This window comes from Nannobrachium achirus (assembly GCF_963921795.1).
Source record: "Nannobrachium achirus genome assembly, chromosome: 12".
Lineage (NCBI taxonomy): Eukaryota > Metazoa > Chordata > Actinopteri > Myctophiformes > Myctophidae > Nannobrachium > Nannobrachium achirus.
The window spans coordinates 46,464,878-46,483,039 of record NC_137832.1 but is presented as its reverse complement, the minus strand read 5'-3'; the positions used below and the strand labels follow the sequence as shown (position 1 = coordinate 46,483,039).

The following is an 18,162-nucleotide window of genomic DNA, read 5'->3' as shown; positions in this document are numbered from 1 at the left end:
AAGATCTGCAGGGTGCAGGACTTTACAGGTAAGAAGAGAACCGTGGTTTGTGTTGAGCTTGACGTGGTGGGAAGATATCCGCGGTGCAGATGTCATGCAAGCCAAGGCATGCAGTGAAATGTGCTCTTCAACCTGTGTGGCAGTTAAGGAACTCAAGTAACATCTTGAGTGTCATCCACATATCATGTGGATGACACTATAGTATACCTTGTGAGCAGAGATGACAGAGCCATTGAACTGTCGTGTAGAGGAAAAGGATGGGGCCATGTACAAACGCCTGAGTGGCTGCAGTCAAGAAGGGGTGAAAGTAAACCTTTCCATGAAACCTGGTAGGTTCAACCATTCAGGTAGGAGGATGACCATTTGAATGTCGCCACCACCAGGGATAACAAAAGTTCCAGGACCTCATAACCAACCTTATCAAAGTAGGTGAGAAAAGCAACAGCACACATGGGTGGGCTAAGGAAGGGGTGGAGGGGGTTTAAGGAAGGAGGAGAATGTCGAGAAAAGCTCTTCCTCTGGTCAGAGGCAGAGTGAATCATGCAATAATAGAAAGAGAGGTTCTGTTGAGTGGTGACAGTTTGAGGTTGGGTATAGGTAAGGAAGGTTAAAAATGATGGTAACAAACAGACATGAAGGGAAATAACAGAGAGGTTAGATGAGGAGCAGGCTCTAAAGAACACTAGGACAGGGTCCTTCAACAGGGGGTCCAGGACCCCCTTGCAACCTCAAGACGCTACTTTTTGAACAAGCGTTCATTGCTGGTGTCACATGATTTTAATGTTCTATTCTTATTTTTCATCTTCTATGCCTGTATTGTACACTGTATGCCTAGATGCTAAATTGTACAGACTCCTTTTTATTATGCCTATGTCTTTTTCAATGTATGTAAAGCACTTTGTGAGATCTCTCTGGGAGAGGTGCTATATAAATAAAATTTACTTACTTACTTACTAGGGGGTCCTCAGAGTTACTACAGGGGGTCCTTCAAATCTTTGAGATAGAAACCCTTTTTCTCCTTTTTTATATTAACCACTTGAACCCTAACATCCATATTCTGAGAACTTTAGCCAAAAAGAGGCAAAGAGGTTTTTGTGTAGAGGGGGAAAAGAAATCGCACACTAAGTACAGAGTGAAAGGTCAAGTTTGTTCAAGTGGTTACATATCTGATAACACAAATTTACATGAATCCAAAATAAACGATGAAACTAATCTGAGGGTCCCTGCTTCATCTCTTTCTCAGCTAAGGGGTCCTTGGCCTGAAAACGTTGAAGACCCCTGCACTAGGACCAATACATTGCCAGCTCTACTCTGGCTAGAGTAGGAGATAAGGTGTGGTTGATGAAGACAGAAGATAAGTAACATGGTGCTCTTACCCACCAGTAGAATGAGAGGGGTGCCATCTTTTAGGAAGGAGCTGATGAGAGTACCCAGCTCTTCAGGAAGTCCCCAGGTGGACCTGGGGATGATAGAGCACAATGATGGAAAGAGGCACACTGACAGGTTAGTGTAATTGAGATATAGCATGACATTTAAATGTGGAAATTGAAAGATTAGGAACACAGAAATTCCGCTTGGAGATGTAAGTAAGTTAACCTCAGTCCAAAATCCTGGGAGACTGGCTGAAGTTCTAGGGTTCTGAGCGGGCAACAGAGGTAGCAGTGTTCCCTTGGGTTATCCATGCAGAGGCTCTAGGGAGGTATGCAGTAGGCTGAAATTAATTCAGCTTTCTGGACTGCTGATTGGCAGTTCCAGAGTCCGCCTCCCACAAGGCTGTTGTGACAGGGTGACCTAGATGGATAGATGAGATTAGAGGATCTCTGTGACAAGAAAAGTTAAGCATACGGCGAAGAGAAGGGGAAAGAACAGGGAGTGATGAAAGAAACACATTGTAGCAAAATATAGCATCTCTATCTATGGTGTAACTGTAAACGATAATTATTCCAGAGCTGATAATGGTGTCAGAATTAGACTCAACACAAGATGGCCATTTTGCGTGCATTAATCCAAAGTTAAAGTAAACAGGTTTATCATTATTATTTAAGCTTTAGAATTTGTATTCGTTCCATGAATATGACCAAAGAATGGCTTGTTCTGGGATGTATAATGTGACTTGAAGCCTAGGTGTTCTGGGTAACACCACCATCTATCTATACTATAATTTTGCGAATGTCTGTCTGTCTGAGTGTCTGTCTGAAACCGCGTTTCTCCTCAGTGGCTGGAGCAATTGATCTGAAATCGCATCACCATCAGCATATGAACACACCTGACATAACTGTGAAGCCCGTTTGTCACTTTCACAAATCGTATGCTGTATAATTGCATTTTTATGGTGTATCTATATCTATTTAGCCTACAGTACCTTTTGTGACCACACATGTTAAGGGAGGGGCGCTGTTGTTCAGGCCATGCACAATCACACACAAACCCACACACACACACACACACACACACACACACGGGGGGGGGGGGGGGGGGGGGGGGGAGTGTGTGTGTGTGCAGGCGGGCAGGCGGGCGGGCGGGCGGGGGGGGGGGGGGTTCTGGCCCTGTTACAGATGTTGTCCAAAATCATGCAGATCGGTACACAGTAGTATCTCTGTAGCCGTTAAATGGGGGGGGGGGGGGGGGGGGGTTCTGGCCCTGTTACAGATGTTGTCCAAAATCATGCAGATCGGTACACAGTAGTATCTCTGTAGCCGTTAAATGGAACGGGTATTTCTTACATTGATGCTCCTACATATTAGCATGCAAGCACCAGTTAAAGTTACTTTCCATCATACTGTGTGCACAGTGCACATCCCATAATCCACACACTGCACATCATTTCGGAGCTCATATCTTTGAACGGGTAAGTACTAGTAATAATAATTTAGGAAACGGACTGACTCTGGAACACCTGATGAAAGGTGCAAAAAGATTGCACTTTGAAAATTGTGATGGTCATTGCCGAATATGACTTGCAAATGGATGTCCTATTCATTTGGACACGTTGAGTGTAGTGGTGACATAAATAATTTGGTGTGGGAATAGCGGCTGGTGCTCCTGGGTCTGTCTTCGTACAACAGAGTCTAATATTAAGCATTAGACTTTATATTTGCCCCCCAACGCTGCCTACATATTTTACACCTTGAATTCATTGTGACCAGCGTTCGTAATGTTCAAGCAAAATCACTTTCTCATTCACACATGTGTTTCTGCACCCCCTCTATTTCTAACGGGTGGGAGGCGGGATGGAGACGGCTGTCATCTTTAAACACCAGAGGTATGAAGACACACACAGAGGATGGCAGTGCACTTGCGGAGAGAGGGAGAACACATTATGTTTTTCACTTTTATAGTTTCTTCCAGTGTGAAACCATAAATTGATTCATGACTGCATTATGCTCAATTCTACGAACAAAATATTGAGCAAGACAATTTTATATTTGTTCTTTATTATACACGGGACTGGGGTGCACCCGGTGGGTACATTCACAAATTGGCACCAAGAGCCAGAGTGCACTCTGGCACTTCTCTCAGTAGAGTACTTAAAAATTCAGAAAGCTGTACTCTAAGAATCCTCAGAGAGCACTCTGGCCAAGGAGGACTAGCTGAAGCATAGCATTTGAATGTTTTAAAATGGTATGCTATCAAGTCAGCTGCCTAAGATGCATTGACCATGCATGGTGTGTGTGAACATTGTCTGTTGCGGTGCTGGCTGCCCCCATCGCAGAGAGAGAGAGAGAGGGGAGTATACACAGGCTGTGGAGAGCCTCACTTCAGGAAATAGAGAAATGGCTCAAGCCATGGTGTGTGTGAGCTGACCCTCTTCATACTGTCCGCCCACACACACACACACACACACACACACACACACACACACACACACACACACACACACACACACGTACATATGTGCATGCACACACACACACACACACACACACACACACACACACACACACACACACACACACACACACACACACACACACATGCACACTACTTTGCCTCCCTCCAGCTCTTCCTCTGTAGCTGTCTCTCCTGGGTGGGTGGGTGGGTGGTACACGGAGAAAGGTTGTGCAGGGGCAGGCAGGCCATAAGTGAGTAGTATAACTCCCTCTCTACACTGTAAAACTGTGAGTGTCCATTTAACTCTGAGTATGCACATGGAACCAAATGGACCCCTCTTCTTTCAGCTGTGAATATATGACCGATCATTAATCTGTTACTGTAATATCGCTGACCAACAACATTATACTGACATAAGTATTGATCATCATTGCTAATGCAATGACAAATGAGTGGTTTTAGATCAATCTTTTGTTTTGATCTCTAAGGATTTAATACTGAGCCGTGGTTCCATTTGTTCACTCTCAGGATTTCACATGCAGTGCTGACGTACAGTACTGCTCACTTATGGCCTGGCTTCACCTTTCTGCATGTAGTGAGCAGATCTTGTAGCACCCACCCACCCATGAGACAGATACTGAGGCACAGTGGTTTGTCTCAAAGGTTTTCATTACTGTTCCTTCAACTCATTCTAGTGCTTCTGAGAGCAGAGCGGAGAGGAGGGCAAAACTGAGACAGCTTCATTGCTTGTATTACAAATAACCTCTGGCTGAATGATGAAAACATTGTATTCAGTGTTAAGATCAAGTGAAATAGAACTTGATAATATACAGTTGCTTTAGTTTAGGTGAACTTTGAGTATGTTTTTTTACACACAGACCCTCTATGGGTCTGTGTGTCGGCCACTAACCTCCAAACTGCTGGACTGACCAGTGCCAAATGTCTTGTGGGTGCTGGCAGTAGGCCAAGGGAGTAAAATACCCTAATATTGCTCTCATTGTGCGAGTTTATCTTTACCTTATAGAACTTTCATTGTACTAGAGGTTCGGATTACGTGCAGTGACAATTACCACCCTCCCCATCTGGCTTCTCTCCCCCGAACATGGGACATTTTGACCCTCAACAAACAAACTTTTAATATAGGATACCGTAAGAGATGACTGGCATCATAGTGCTGATGTCTTAGTTCTGACTAAAGTTATAGATGACTGACATCATAGTACTGACGTCATAGTTCTGAGTCTGACTGACGTCATAGATGACTCGGAGATTCACAGCAGGGAAGCCATGTCGTTAGAGGGAAGCCCTGTCTTGTCTTCTCATTAGCATGGTTACTGAAGCATGGTATTTGATTGGGCTACAGCTGGCCACAGTGGGGGAAATGCCCTGCTGAAAGAGACTAAAGCCTAGACCTAATTTACATCTTAATTATAACGATGCTGTCACTCACCAAAAATAGTCTTTTCTTTTTTTGTCAGGAGACCCACCCTGCATGTCTTATGACAAAGTATGCATGATTAAGGAGAACATTTAAGTTAAAATTAAATTACACTTTATATAACCCTGTGTGTGTGTGTGTGTGTGTGTGTGTGTGTGTGTGTGTGTGTGTGTGTGTGTGTGTGTGTGTGTGTGTGTGTGTGTGTGAAATATATTGCAGAGTTTAAAGTGTTTTTCACCATTTGAATACAGGATTTCTTTAGGTGAGGCTGAATCATGACTTGATGATGCACTGTACTGGGTAGGGAGGAACCAAGCTCTCTCTCTCTCTCTCTCTCTCTCTCTCTCTCTCTCTCTCTCTCTCTCTCTCCCCCTCTCTCTCTCACACTCACTCACTCACTCTCACACAAAAAACATTATTTGGCAGGTAGCTTTGTTAAAAGTATCTACATAACTAATAACCATATGCCAACGACTCAATAACCATAATACATAGAACATCATGTAGCCTATACAATAGATCATCATGTAGCCTATATTATGGTTATTGAGACTCAGCCTATACCAATATGACTAAAAACGTGACTCAATAACATAGACCGCTCAATAACCAAATATTATAAATATTAACATGACTCAACAACCATTAGACATAGGCCAACTAACATGACTCAATAACAGTAATGTAATACCATGAATGTTTTAAGCTAAAAAATATGTTGGTAGGCCCTATAGCATATTATTATTTACTCAAAAGTATCTTTTAGATCGAGTCTAAATTCTAAATTGATCATTGTAGAGAATTTCCTTCTTCAAATTCTTTCTTTTGAATAGAAGTGACCCTACTATATGTTTTGGGAATCAAATGCAGATTGCTCTGCAATGCAGAGTGCATGGTGACAACGGGGTAAACACAGTATATAACCATTTAGAAACAGTTCATCTGTTATGTAGCCTATGCTCAATGGCAAACTTACCAGAGAACACAAGCAGCCAAGCATTTATTTCCCACAACTTTATTTGTCCCAGGCTCTAAGAATACAGAGGGTTGCAGCTAGCTTTGGGGGGTTGTTCGGTCCTCTCTGTCGCTCACTTCTCCCTGTGTTATATCTTGAACGGCGAAATGAAAAGCCTTGTGGTGCAATCGACGTCTTGCACCCCCCTCCGATTGACAGGGCGAGGGACCCAATGAAATAAGTCGACATCCTCAGATCGTCAAATCAAAGCAAAAGAGGAGGCGCTGTCCCATCGCCGTCTGAATTACGTCATACACAAACAGCTGGTCTTTTAGCTGAAATCAGAAAAAATGTAGACCAGCAAAGCGATTGAAAACTGCACTCGGGCTGTAGCCCACAATAAAACATTCTGCTTTTAACAATGTGGCAACTGGAGCGTCTGGGATTAGGATATTATGGCCCGCCGAAGCTCCTCTTGCTTGTTTACACCTATCTCTGCGCTCTTGTAGGTGAGTGATTCGATATGTGATCCGTTCAATGCCCATACAGTGCTTTCCGTTTAGAGGAGCTGTTCTTTGTCGGGGTGCTGAAATCGTTTCAAGCACAATAGCTTCCCATTCCGCCTGTCTATAGTGTATGGGCTACGGCACCTTAGTGGTGTTTACTTATTTCCAACAGGCATCCTCAGAAATTCCTTGGATTGGGGAAGACTGCGTTTAATTACGTGACGCATGGAAGGATTGCTGTTAATGGCAACAGCATAATTGGCTGACATTGTTGAATAGGCTTGTGGCTACAAAATAATGTGATGCAAAATGTTGAATTGTTTTAAGCGTTGTTGTTAGTGGCTATGCTTGATTTATAAGAATGTGGTGAATTCAGTTCTCGTGTTTCGGTTGCCATATAGGCACAAAAGACACATTCTATAGCTTGTAGGCCTCCTCCACCTATGACCAATGAGGCTGCTATTGCAAGTGTGTGAACTGGATAAGATAAGAACTGTTTCATGTGTGTGTTGTTGACTCGGGTAAAGATGAACAGCTAGTACAGTAGACCTACTGTATATGTCTCCAATTTGGTCATGTGCGCGCAACAGTCGCTCTTTTTTAACACTCATATCTCTCCCCACAGTTTCCCCTGTTTATTTGTCTGCCTCTTTTTTCCTGCTTTTCTTAGAGCTGTTTCCGAGGATTGTAGCGTTTTTGTGGAAGTCTCTCTATACAATACTGTAGGTCACAGTCCTCATGATGTGATTGCCAGAGGAATAAAAGGAAGGCCTTTGTTCTTCATGACATCAAGTTACTTTAAAACCTAGATGGAGTGATACAGTAATTGACAGTTAATGTAGTCTAGTGCACTGAATATCCTGAGGGAGAGCTGGTGTCTGCTTTGTGTCTATGGATGTTCTTTTGTTTTCTTTTGAGGGGGGTAGCCTGTTTAACTCACCAGAGGTCATCAGACAATCTAATTGTTACTGTAGAATGATAGCATGTTGAAATACAGCCATACAGATTCCAGATTGATCTTTAGCCTATTCCTTGAAAATGTGACGCTAAATTATTCTACATTTAAAATGTGAGATGATGCTCAAGTGGGGTTACTCAGATCTGCATGTGTGGTTTTGTGTGCCACCTGTTCTTCTGTCCAATATATGCGATATTGAATGCCAAGATTAGATATCACTATCTTCATCAGAATCTAATTGGCTCGGGTTAATGGAGGTCGTTCAGACAGCTCAGTTTGTTTTGATGATTGAATACAGCTAAAAAGCTTGTTCTTAATGTGCTTCTATACAGCCTAGCACACCATCTGTAGCCAAATTTGCTATTGAAATGCATCAAATTAATTCAAGTACAGTATAATGATGCAGTGCTGTTCGGGTTCAGTACACTGTCAAGAGTTGCACATCAAATTGAAACAAATGTTTGTCTAATTACGAATAGGCATGCCTACAGTATTAACCACAGAACCCTAGCATCAACATTACGGTGTGAACATTTGGCAAAAATAGCAGATCTACAAGCTCATAATGTGTCGCCGTGTGACACGTTGTAAGCTTCTGTTTTCGCTGGAGATATTTGGTGTAGAGGGAAAAACATCACCAGTCAGGCACAGAGCCTGACTGGTGAGGCTAGTATGTTTTCAATAGCAACAAATTGACTACTTAGTATATAGGGTTCAAGTGGTTAAAATGTTCTGAATGTGTCCCTGGCAGAACAAAGGATAATAGAAACACAGTATCATTGATTGATAATACACATTGACTGCTGTAATGTTGAATGTGAGGTAATGATATCATCTCCAGTCTCCATCATCTCTGATATACTTACTGTACATGCTTTCTGGCATTTATGGTTGACAAACCGTGTGCAATCCTTGAGGGAATAAAGACAATGCTGTGATATAGACTATGTATGTATACAGTATGTAAAGTGGAGCATAGTCCATTAAATATACACTAGCTGACAACAGCAAGAGAAAAAAGTAAAAAGCTTTTTGTGTGTTTTATTCAGGGTATTTGTTGTCAGCCCTTGACTATACTTAACCACATGCAAGCTGGTGATGACCGCATGTCATTGCCTTGTAACTACACACTCAGAGGAGGAAAAAAACGTAGGTTTGTGTAAAGAGGAGTTGTCATCGCAGAAGGACAGGGAATCATGAATGTAATTGCAAAAATAGTAATAACAGATGCAAAATTGTTGGGTTGTGTGGGAGTTCATAATTTTGGTAACAGCGAGTGACAAGCCTGTGGGTTGTGACTGATTTGTGGCACATCCTGTATGAGGCATTCCTCTCCCTATGTATCATCACTGACACTCTGGAATACAGCTGTCTGAGCACCTAGATGCATCATAAATACTTAACGAAAACACTTTATAGAACCAGAACCAGGGATTCTGTTGGCTTGTACAACAGCGCTGGTGCTACAGTATGGACAGAAGAAAGAAAGAAAGAAAGAAAGAAAGAAAGAAAGAAAGAAAGAAAGAAAGAAAGAAAGGTAGGTAGGTAGGTAAGTAGGTAGGTAGAAAGAAAATGAGCAATAAGTCCTTCTGTTATTCAAATAAAACAAAAATATATAAAATCTTATTAGATGTTAAGCTGGCTGTTCAAATAGTGTGGCTGTATAATCTTTAGCCATCCAAGAACCCCAGAAGAATCATATATCTGTGTGGGAAAAGTGTACATTATCACAATCAATTCCTTTTCCATGTAAATCATATTTATCATCAGAAAGGCATCATAAAGACTACAGACTATAAAATTTTAGCTTCCATATCCATAGTCTACCGTAGCTTACCCTGCCTGTCCCCGAGTACATGGTTTGCACATCAACCTACATTAATTAACAGATTGCTACTGTCACTGTGTGACTGTTTCTAAAAGCGACTGGCACAGATAAACTGTGAACTAACTGCACAGAAATATTCTTAGTGCTATTTTAACTCTGAATGTAGAAATTGACCTGTTTTAAAAAAAATGCTTACATGGACGAGCTGAGATTGTGGGTTGAGGATTTTTCTGTGTGCCTTGTGAGTTCATTTGATGATTCTAAATTATTCAGGCTCAAAAGTCTTTTTAAAACATTCCCTTGCCTGGTGGAATTTTCTATTTAATTTATTTATTTATTTTATATTTTGAGGACATTTCTCATTAGTTCTCCCAACATGAAACGGCACCCACAATGCTCTCAGAGAAAAATGAATCCATTGCGTCCATACATTTCATGCTAGCACCAGTCACAGAGGGAATTGTTAATTAGTCCCAGGTGGACACTGGGGGCGTCGCTGTCCTCTGGCAGACCCGTCGTAGCTGTGCCTGGTACATTTATATCACCGTACATCGCTGGATGGATGTAGGTGGTTACCCTACAACTATCGATTCAAACACTAAATCTACTGTACCGTACAAATGACAAACAGCAGGAGCCTGCCAAAGGTATAGACCTAAACAAGTGTAAAATAGTGCTCAGGGAGAGCTCTCAGGAGGGGCTGATAAAGACAAAATCACGTTGGGGGAATGCCAAGGCACTCTCCTTCCCTCATCAAAAATTAAAATGACTTCATTAAGGCAGCACCAACAAGTGCACCTGAATACAACTTTGGCACCCTGATACATACAGTATGGCTCACAATATTTGCGTTCATGTGGCATGCAATGCTGTTGACCATTCTTTAAGTGTTCATCTGTCACTTCATAAACAGTTGACCAACTAAAATGGTGGACTAATTTCAACAAGAATTGTATTTGTTAAATGTTGCCCCTGAATATTGCAATCCATCAGCCATCCTTCCAGCGGTGGGGAAAATCGCGCTCTTTCGAACGACCATCATTTCGACCAGAGGGTTAGCGACTCACTCCACGGAGGTTAGGGTTAGGGTGAGGGTTATAGTCGGGTGTCGAAAAGATGACATGATGTAGTAACAGCGACTCGCTCCCCCAGCGGTGTATGAAATAATAGGAATATAGCCTTAACAGACTATTATGATCATTAAGTAATTACTCAGCAATGTAATACATCACTTTGTGATTTGCAACTAAATCAACTGAATATGAATCGAAAGGACAATACTGTTATTTTTGACTGAATAGTACAATAGTACAATTGAAGTACACTTTACATCACTGGCCACATTTTGGAAAGGTGACTATGTCATTTTTTTAATATAATGGATTTATCTGGCTAATACTCATGTCACCAGGAAGACGTCATTGTACAATTGAATATTGAATTTTCATTCATCATATTGATTTCAAACCAATCAACTGCATTTCAACTTCATTTAGCAGATATACAGTTGCAAGATAATGTAACTTTGGCAAACAATGGCAGCTTGTGTTGTGAGCTTGTAGATCAGCTATTTTCGGCAAAGAGATTTGATGTAAAAGGAAAAAGGGAGGGGGCCTAGTACAGAGCATTGGGGGCTCTGGACATCTAAATATAGAGTTTAAGTGGTTAAATGAACAATTTATCTCAGTTTGTATTTTCTAATTTAATTACTGTAATCCCTAACACATAATGATTGCTCTCAACCCTTCTTAGTCTATGGTGTAAAACCCACATGAAAGTCTAAAGACCACATGAAAGTGTAAGGACCAGCATAGATAACTCGTACAGCATGAAACGGTCTCAGAGCCAAAGGAGGTTTCGATGGAATGATGGGTGGTGAGCGTCGTATGGGATTAGTCGTTACCACTTGACAGCAAGATTGCTTTATTCATCTGCCTTTCTGCTTCCTTGCTCTCAAGGCTACTGCCATAGTTGAAATACACAGGCAGCTCTGAGGTCTGGTAATAGTGTGGGAGAGAGGAGCACGAGCAGAGGCACTTTTTTCTCTTTTACTACAACTCATACTAGATCACATTTTGCGTTCAAGAAGCACGGACCATTACACATTCACTCCTACATCTTTCTAGAAGGCCACTTGTGTTGTCCTTGCTTTGGCATTATTAAATAAAATGGCAATGCCAAACCAGTACAATACTCTGTGTTAATTGAACTCTGACAGGTTACATTTGTACAGTCGTGCACAGAGTTACAAATGGCCAAATTTACACTGAATTACTGCATACTGTGAGCTTTGATGTTCATATATTATGATTCACATACACTACTCATAATTCCTTTCTATGTTTCTTACACATAACGATTTTGGGCCAGCACCTTCTAAATGGATTCAAGTTTCTCAGGCATGATAAATAAACCTCCAGGTGCTTGTACTAAGCCGCACTAATACCTCATTCCAAAAGAAAACGTAGGTGTATAGACCGCAATGCTGGAAAATGCTCTCCCACGACGATGAATTTAATTTTATAGCCAACCCCCATATCTTAGATATGCTGCTCCATGTTCCCTCCCCATATCCCCCAGTTCTGTTGTTGTGTGTCTCTGTGTGATAGCAGCTACCTGAGAGAAATGTGTTCATAATGAACTGACTCACACTCGTTTTCACCCTGCCTTCTGTCCTCCCGCTGGGCGTGTGCTCAGCGTCGGGCCGAGCTCATGTCGGTAATGTGGCAGATTACACCTGCCACTTGTTCCGCTCGCTCTTATGCGGAGCCTTCAGTGGATGTAATCCAAGGATTTGACATAATGCAGGACGTGAGTGAGCCTGCATAACTGTACACCCCCCCAACACACTCACACACACACAGACGCAGGCACGCACGCACAGACGCACGCACGCACGCACAGACGCACGCACGCACGCACGCACGCACGCACACACACACACACACACACACACACACACACACACACACACACACACACACCACCAGCAGCTCCACAAGTAGTACCTTCACAGATATTGTTGAGTTTAATAACTAACGCTAAAATAAAAAATTACAGAGATGCTTTCCCAGTTTTAATGGGTTAATATATATAATTTAATAGTTAAAAGTTGCTCTGATCAGTGCAACATTTAACTTAAAGATATTCAGGCCACTTCACAGCCTTCACATCTAGAGTTTTAGGCAGGTTCACAGCCTGAAAATCTAGATGTGAATTAGGCTGTGTACTGTGTAGTGACCTAAATGTCTTAAAGTTAAATGTTCCCAATAGAATATTTTATCAAGATTTTCAAATAGATTTCAAGATTTTGCCCTTAATAACCAAATATTGGTTTAGACATTGGTAATCGGTGGTCTAGAACTCTTAAATCGGGATGGACTTTGGACCCAAATATCTGGCATTGGTCAGGCTCTAAAATATTCACGGTCAATGTTGCTCTCTCACTCTGTCCCACAGATTGCCTTTTTGTGACTGATTATTTCACCCGTACGCCTCGTAAGCTGAACGCTTTCAACTCCTTTGCCAGTGTGGAACTGTTCCACTTCAATGTGCCTGACGACACCATGATGGCCGTATGGAACCTCATCACCTTCAAGGAGCAAGGGGGCACTTTTGGAGACAGCTGCCCGGACCGCAATGTGACTGTGTAAGTGCGTGCGTGCGTGCGTGCGTGCGTGCGTGCGTGCGTGCGTGCGTGACTGTGTGCGTGACTGTGTGCGTGGCTGCGTGCGTGTGTGTGTGCGCGTGCGTGCGTGTGAAACAACTAAATCAAAATATGCCAGGTGTTACTGTTGTTAATTAAGAGTCACAAAGGTGTTTTCGAGGTGGGCTGTAAATCCACTAATGGCTTCCAAAAAAAGCTGTTTTTCACAAAGCTTTTGAAGTGCCATTAACTTACTAACTCATCTCTTCACACTAAAATTGGTCGATGAGAATGTCTAGTGTCAGCTGATATTACTATCAGATCATGGAGGGAATTGTTGCTTGAAGCAATTGTTGCATTTTATCTTACATGTCCATCTGTATCATTTCATATTTGTAATGTTTGTGATGAAAGCACATGTATCTGATTATTCTGACCTCAGAATTAGCCTCAGACTCCCTAATTAGATAAACAGGTTATAATAATGATGATTGATTCATGTTTATTGATATGTTACCATGTAGATCAGCTACGGTATTTTCAGTGTGCAATATAGTCCACAACCAAGTAGAAATGAGGCATTATTGTAATTAAAAAAGGGTCACACTTATTGAATTGTTGATTGTCAATAAACACAGTGTGGACCCACTTTATCTTGATTCCTCCTATAGCCTAGCCCCTGTTCACCAGATCGTTTGTGTGGGCTCTACTTTTCTGAATATCCTTACAGCAATACCTTGCTCTAAGGTTTTCTTTGCCATTGATTCCATACCAATTACTGCGAAGAAGCCATAAGCCCCAGTAACAGGGAACTGAAATAGCATTTTGTCTTTGTGATTCATAGGTACTTCAGGTCTGGTGCACCGCCTGTCATCAATCCCCTCTACACACATTTTCCCCGGGACACAGTCATCCCGGGGTCATTCGCTGTCACTCTGACTTGGACCCTTCCAAACCGTACCACGGGAGCGTTCAATGTGACCAGCCCGCTGCCTGGGGACTGGTTCTTGGCAGCCCATTTGCCTAAGGATGAAGGGAAGATCTCAGTCAAGGTGAACTTAGGTTTCCACAATTAGCAAATGTATTTAAGTAATCTTGTAGATGTTAACTGCTTTCAAACCGCTGTCTATTCTGGGCATGTCATTGCAGGTTACACTTTTAAATGTTTAAAAAGTAGCAAAAATAGCAGATCTACAAGCTTACAATTCATCGATGTGACACGTTGTGAGCTTTGTAGATCGGATATTTTCGCTACTCCTCTTAAAATGAAGTATATGTCTTAAGCATGGCTAAAACCTGCAATGTGGCATCATCCATTTCTTCCTCATCATATTTACCTTGCATGCGCACACACACCCACACACCACACACACACACACACACACACACACACACACACACACACACACACACACACACACACACACACACACACACACACACACACACACCTGCATAATTGTTTGAACCAAATTTATCACTGCTGTAGTGTTGGGCTGTGCTTCCCCGGAGGCTGCCGCTTACTGCAGCACAGTTCAAGAGTGCATCTGAAATGATTCCCAAACGCTGTCAAGACTACAATATGATTCATATGCGTGTTGGCATAATGTCTCTGCAAAACCATAATGTCCGTCGATGTAGACCACTTTAAACCTGCCGTCCCTATGTTGTGCAAGTCATTATACTAGAAAGTTCTCAAAAATATACCTACCCACAGTACCTGGGGGCAATGCTATTGATTGTATTGATTGTATTGATTGTATTGATTGACAAATTGCATGCAGTACAGTAAGTACAATTACGCAAGCAATGCTAAAAGGATAACACAAAAAACCCTGATGTCTTGTTTCCATTGTGGTCCTATGTATAGAGTGCTGAAGTCCTCGCGTCACTCGTTTATCCTCTGAGTCGCGGAAGTCCTTTTCTATGGAGAATAAAATTGGGTCAACTTAAAATCGTATCATATATAGGGCTGTCACAATTATTACATAATCGTCTAATCGCAAATATTTGACATAATCGCAAATATTTTGTCATAATCGTGAATGTTGAAAAATGTTCATACATTTACATACATTTACAGAAATAGTGGAAATAGCAGATCTACAAGCACACAACGCGTCGCATCGCGAAACGTTGTGAGCTTGTAGATCGGCTATTTCCACTAGTATCAATGTTATTTTTTAAGTAGAAATGTGTCGCATCTACCATGTGCAACTTCAAAGCCTAAAAGCCAAACAGAAATGTAATTATCAACGACAAAAACACAATTAAATCGTTAATCGCCAATTATTTGAGTGACAATTAATCGTCTTGTAAAATGTCATATTGTGACAGCCCTTCAAGCATTGTGGTCCAAAAATACATACTTTTACTACCCTGGCGATATTGTCGGAAAGGTGACTCTGTATCGTTTACGATAGTCAGTCACTCAGTAACATTAGCATTTTCTCGCCATATGAGTCAAACGGCCGGGATCATTCGTTTATTTTTGGTTCAGTTCTTATTTGACGCGATATAACAAAAAGTCTATGAGAATTCAGAATGGGGGGAAAAATGCACATTATGTCTGAACACACAATTTAGCGGGTCACATGCATCAAGTTAGTCTGTCGACGAGGAGAGAGCGGGCCAGAAGCACCTCAGAGACAAACGTGGTGCAGGCCTTTGTTTCGGGCTTGTTATTTTTTTCTCTCCCCGTCTCTAATCCATCATTTTGTACAGGTCTAACCTTTTTTATGATCTACATGGAAACACAACATGACGCTCAGGCCACACCCGCCCGCCTGGCTGACAGGGTGTAATAAATCAGCGGGTCACGCCGCCAGCACCTCCTGTTGAGTGAAGGGAGCAGGGAGGCCTGTGATCAGTCGCCATGAACGCTGCAGCTCATTTGACACTCCACTGTGTCCTTTTGGCTGTGGATTACTTCAAATCCAAAGTGTTAGAGGAGTATCTCACCCCCGAAATGACTTTCTTTCTACCCAAACGCATTTGGGTCCCCATCCGGGAACCAATGTGGGTACATTTATTGTAATCAAATTATTGTGTTAGGAATGTGACAAAACCAAAAAAATATTATTGAATTCAAGTCTCCATGGGGTGAGTAATCAATAGAAAAAAAGTCATTTCAGGGGTGAACTACTCCTTTAAAGGGATAGTTCACCCAAAATATTACTTTTGTTCTGATTGATTACTCTCCCCAAGGAGATTTGAATTCATGGATATTGTTTCTTTTTTTTTTCTTTTTTTTTACACATTCCTAAGCCAATCATTTGATGACCAGCAGTGGTTCCCTATGGAGACACAAAAGGGCCTTTTCCACCGGCAAAGAACCGGTTCTGGTTCTTTCTCCCGCCTATGGGATGAACCAGAGGTGAGCTAGCTTTCCACCGAGAACCGGAGTTGGTTCCGAACCGTAAAAGTTGGTTCCGAACGGGAACCACAAAATACTTGGTTCCTCTGGTTCAATCATGGTTCAATCTGGTGGAAACGCAAGCCAGTTCGCAAGAACGAACCAAGGTTCCAAGAAAGTTGAACCGGCACTGGTTCTGGAACCGGTTCTTTGCCGGTGGAAAAGGCCCCTCCTCAAATTATTGGCTTAGGAATGCGACAAAAAATATCCATTCATTCACTCCATGGGGTGAGTAATCGATAGGGAAAAAAAGTTAAAAAACATTTTGGGGTATCGTTGGGTGTAAACCTTGTAGGCCAAAACTGTAACTTCTCAGGAAATGGAAAAAAGAACCTGTGGATCCAATATATTTATCAGTCACAAGCTCTTGCTAATACTTTTCATTGGTTATATATTGATAAAAGCCACAGTCAGATTTAACGGTAACCGATGTAAACGTGTCCAGAGCCATGGGGGTGCCAATGGGCAAGTAGAGACAATGGTGAACAGTATTGACAATGCACATTGATTGGCATACACCTTAATCTAACCCACCCATTATTGATTTGATTAGCTGCAGCTGTGTTCTTTACTTCTCTACTATAAGGTCAGCCTTATGCAATCTGTCATGGTTTAACCCTTCTGTAGTTTTTAACCTGAACAGGAAAATTATACACATAAACAATAAAGATTAGTGTAGGGCTTCAACGTTTTCAGGCCAAGGACCCCTTAGCTTAGAGACAGATGAATCAGGGACCCCCTCTACATGTTGTATAAAACTGTGTTGCAGATTTTCATCGATTTCATAGGTAGATTCATAGACTTGTTTGACAGCACTGTCATCAGTCTATGTTGGATTAGTGAATAATGTGTTTTTCAGACATTTAATCACTTAAATTGTCGATACTTTGTAAACTTGACCTTTCGCTCTGTACTTGGTCTGCTCTTTTTTTACATCCACACCCAACCTATTTGCCGAAAATAGCCGATCTACAACCTTGTAGATCGGCTATTTTAGGCCTAAGTTCTCCTCAGAATAGGGATGCGAGGGTAATCTAAATGAATGATCCTATCACACAAAGATTTGCCCCCCTGTAGTACCTCTGAGGACCCCCTAGGGGTCCCGGACCACCTGTTGAAGCCCCCTGGTGTAGGGTTTCATCACCCTTTAACTGTGAGAGAGTATGAATGTAACCAAAATGCACTTGTAATAGGGTCCGTTTGGATAAATGCATCAATTAACATGAGCATTATTATTTTTAACAGACCAGCCAGCCTATTGTTTCAAACTGAGTCTATTCTTCTCCATCCTCCAGTAGAATGGATTTCCATTTGAGATCACTGTAAATGCAGCGTGAATACCACACTGGGAATTAGGGCTAGCTGGACAGAGGGAAACTAATTCAGGTGGCTGAGAAACCGTATGACCAAGAGCTTTTTGAAGTGTTCAATATCTGATGGTGACCTACTGTACTGTACTACTTTCATAACTATTGTTCTCTCCTCCCTTTAGGGTCTATATGAAGAATGCCAGTATCTATTCCAGCCTCAGCTCATTGTCCAGAGGCTTATTGGGATTTCAGTGCTCTATCCTGGATACTTTATC

General features: G+C 41.9%; 1 protein-coding gene across 1 annotated transcript; it reads left to right on the top strand.

Moving 5' to 3' along the window:
* Positions 1–1,363: 1,363 nt before the first annotated feature.
* Positions 1,364–18,156, top strand: LOC308295637 (post-GPI attachment to proteins factor 6-like; the record flags this gene model as incomplete). Its single annotated transcript, XM_080738686.1, has 5 exons — positions 1,364–1,503; positions 4,015–4,082; positions 12,976–13,165; positions 14,007–14,214; positions 18,070–18,156. Coding segments are annotated over 5 exons (693 nt in total), but the record flags the coding sequence as incomplete, so codon positions are not given.
* Between the last annotated feature and the right edge of the window lie 6 nt (positions 18,157–18,162).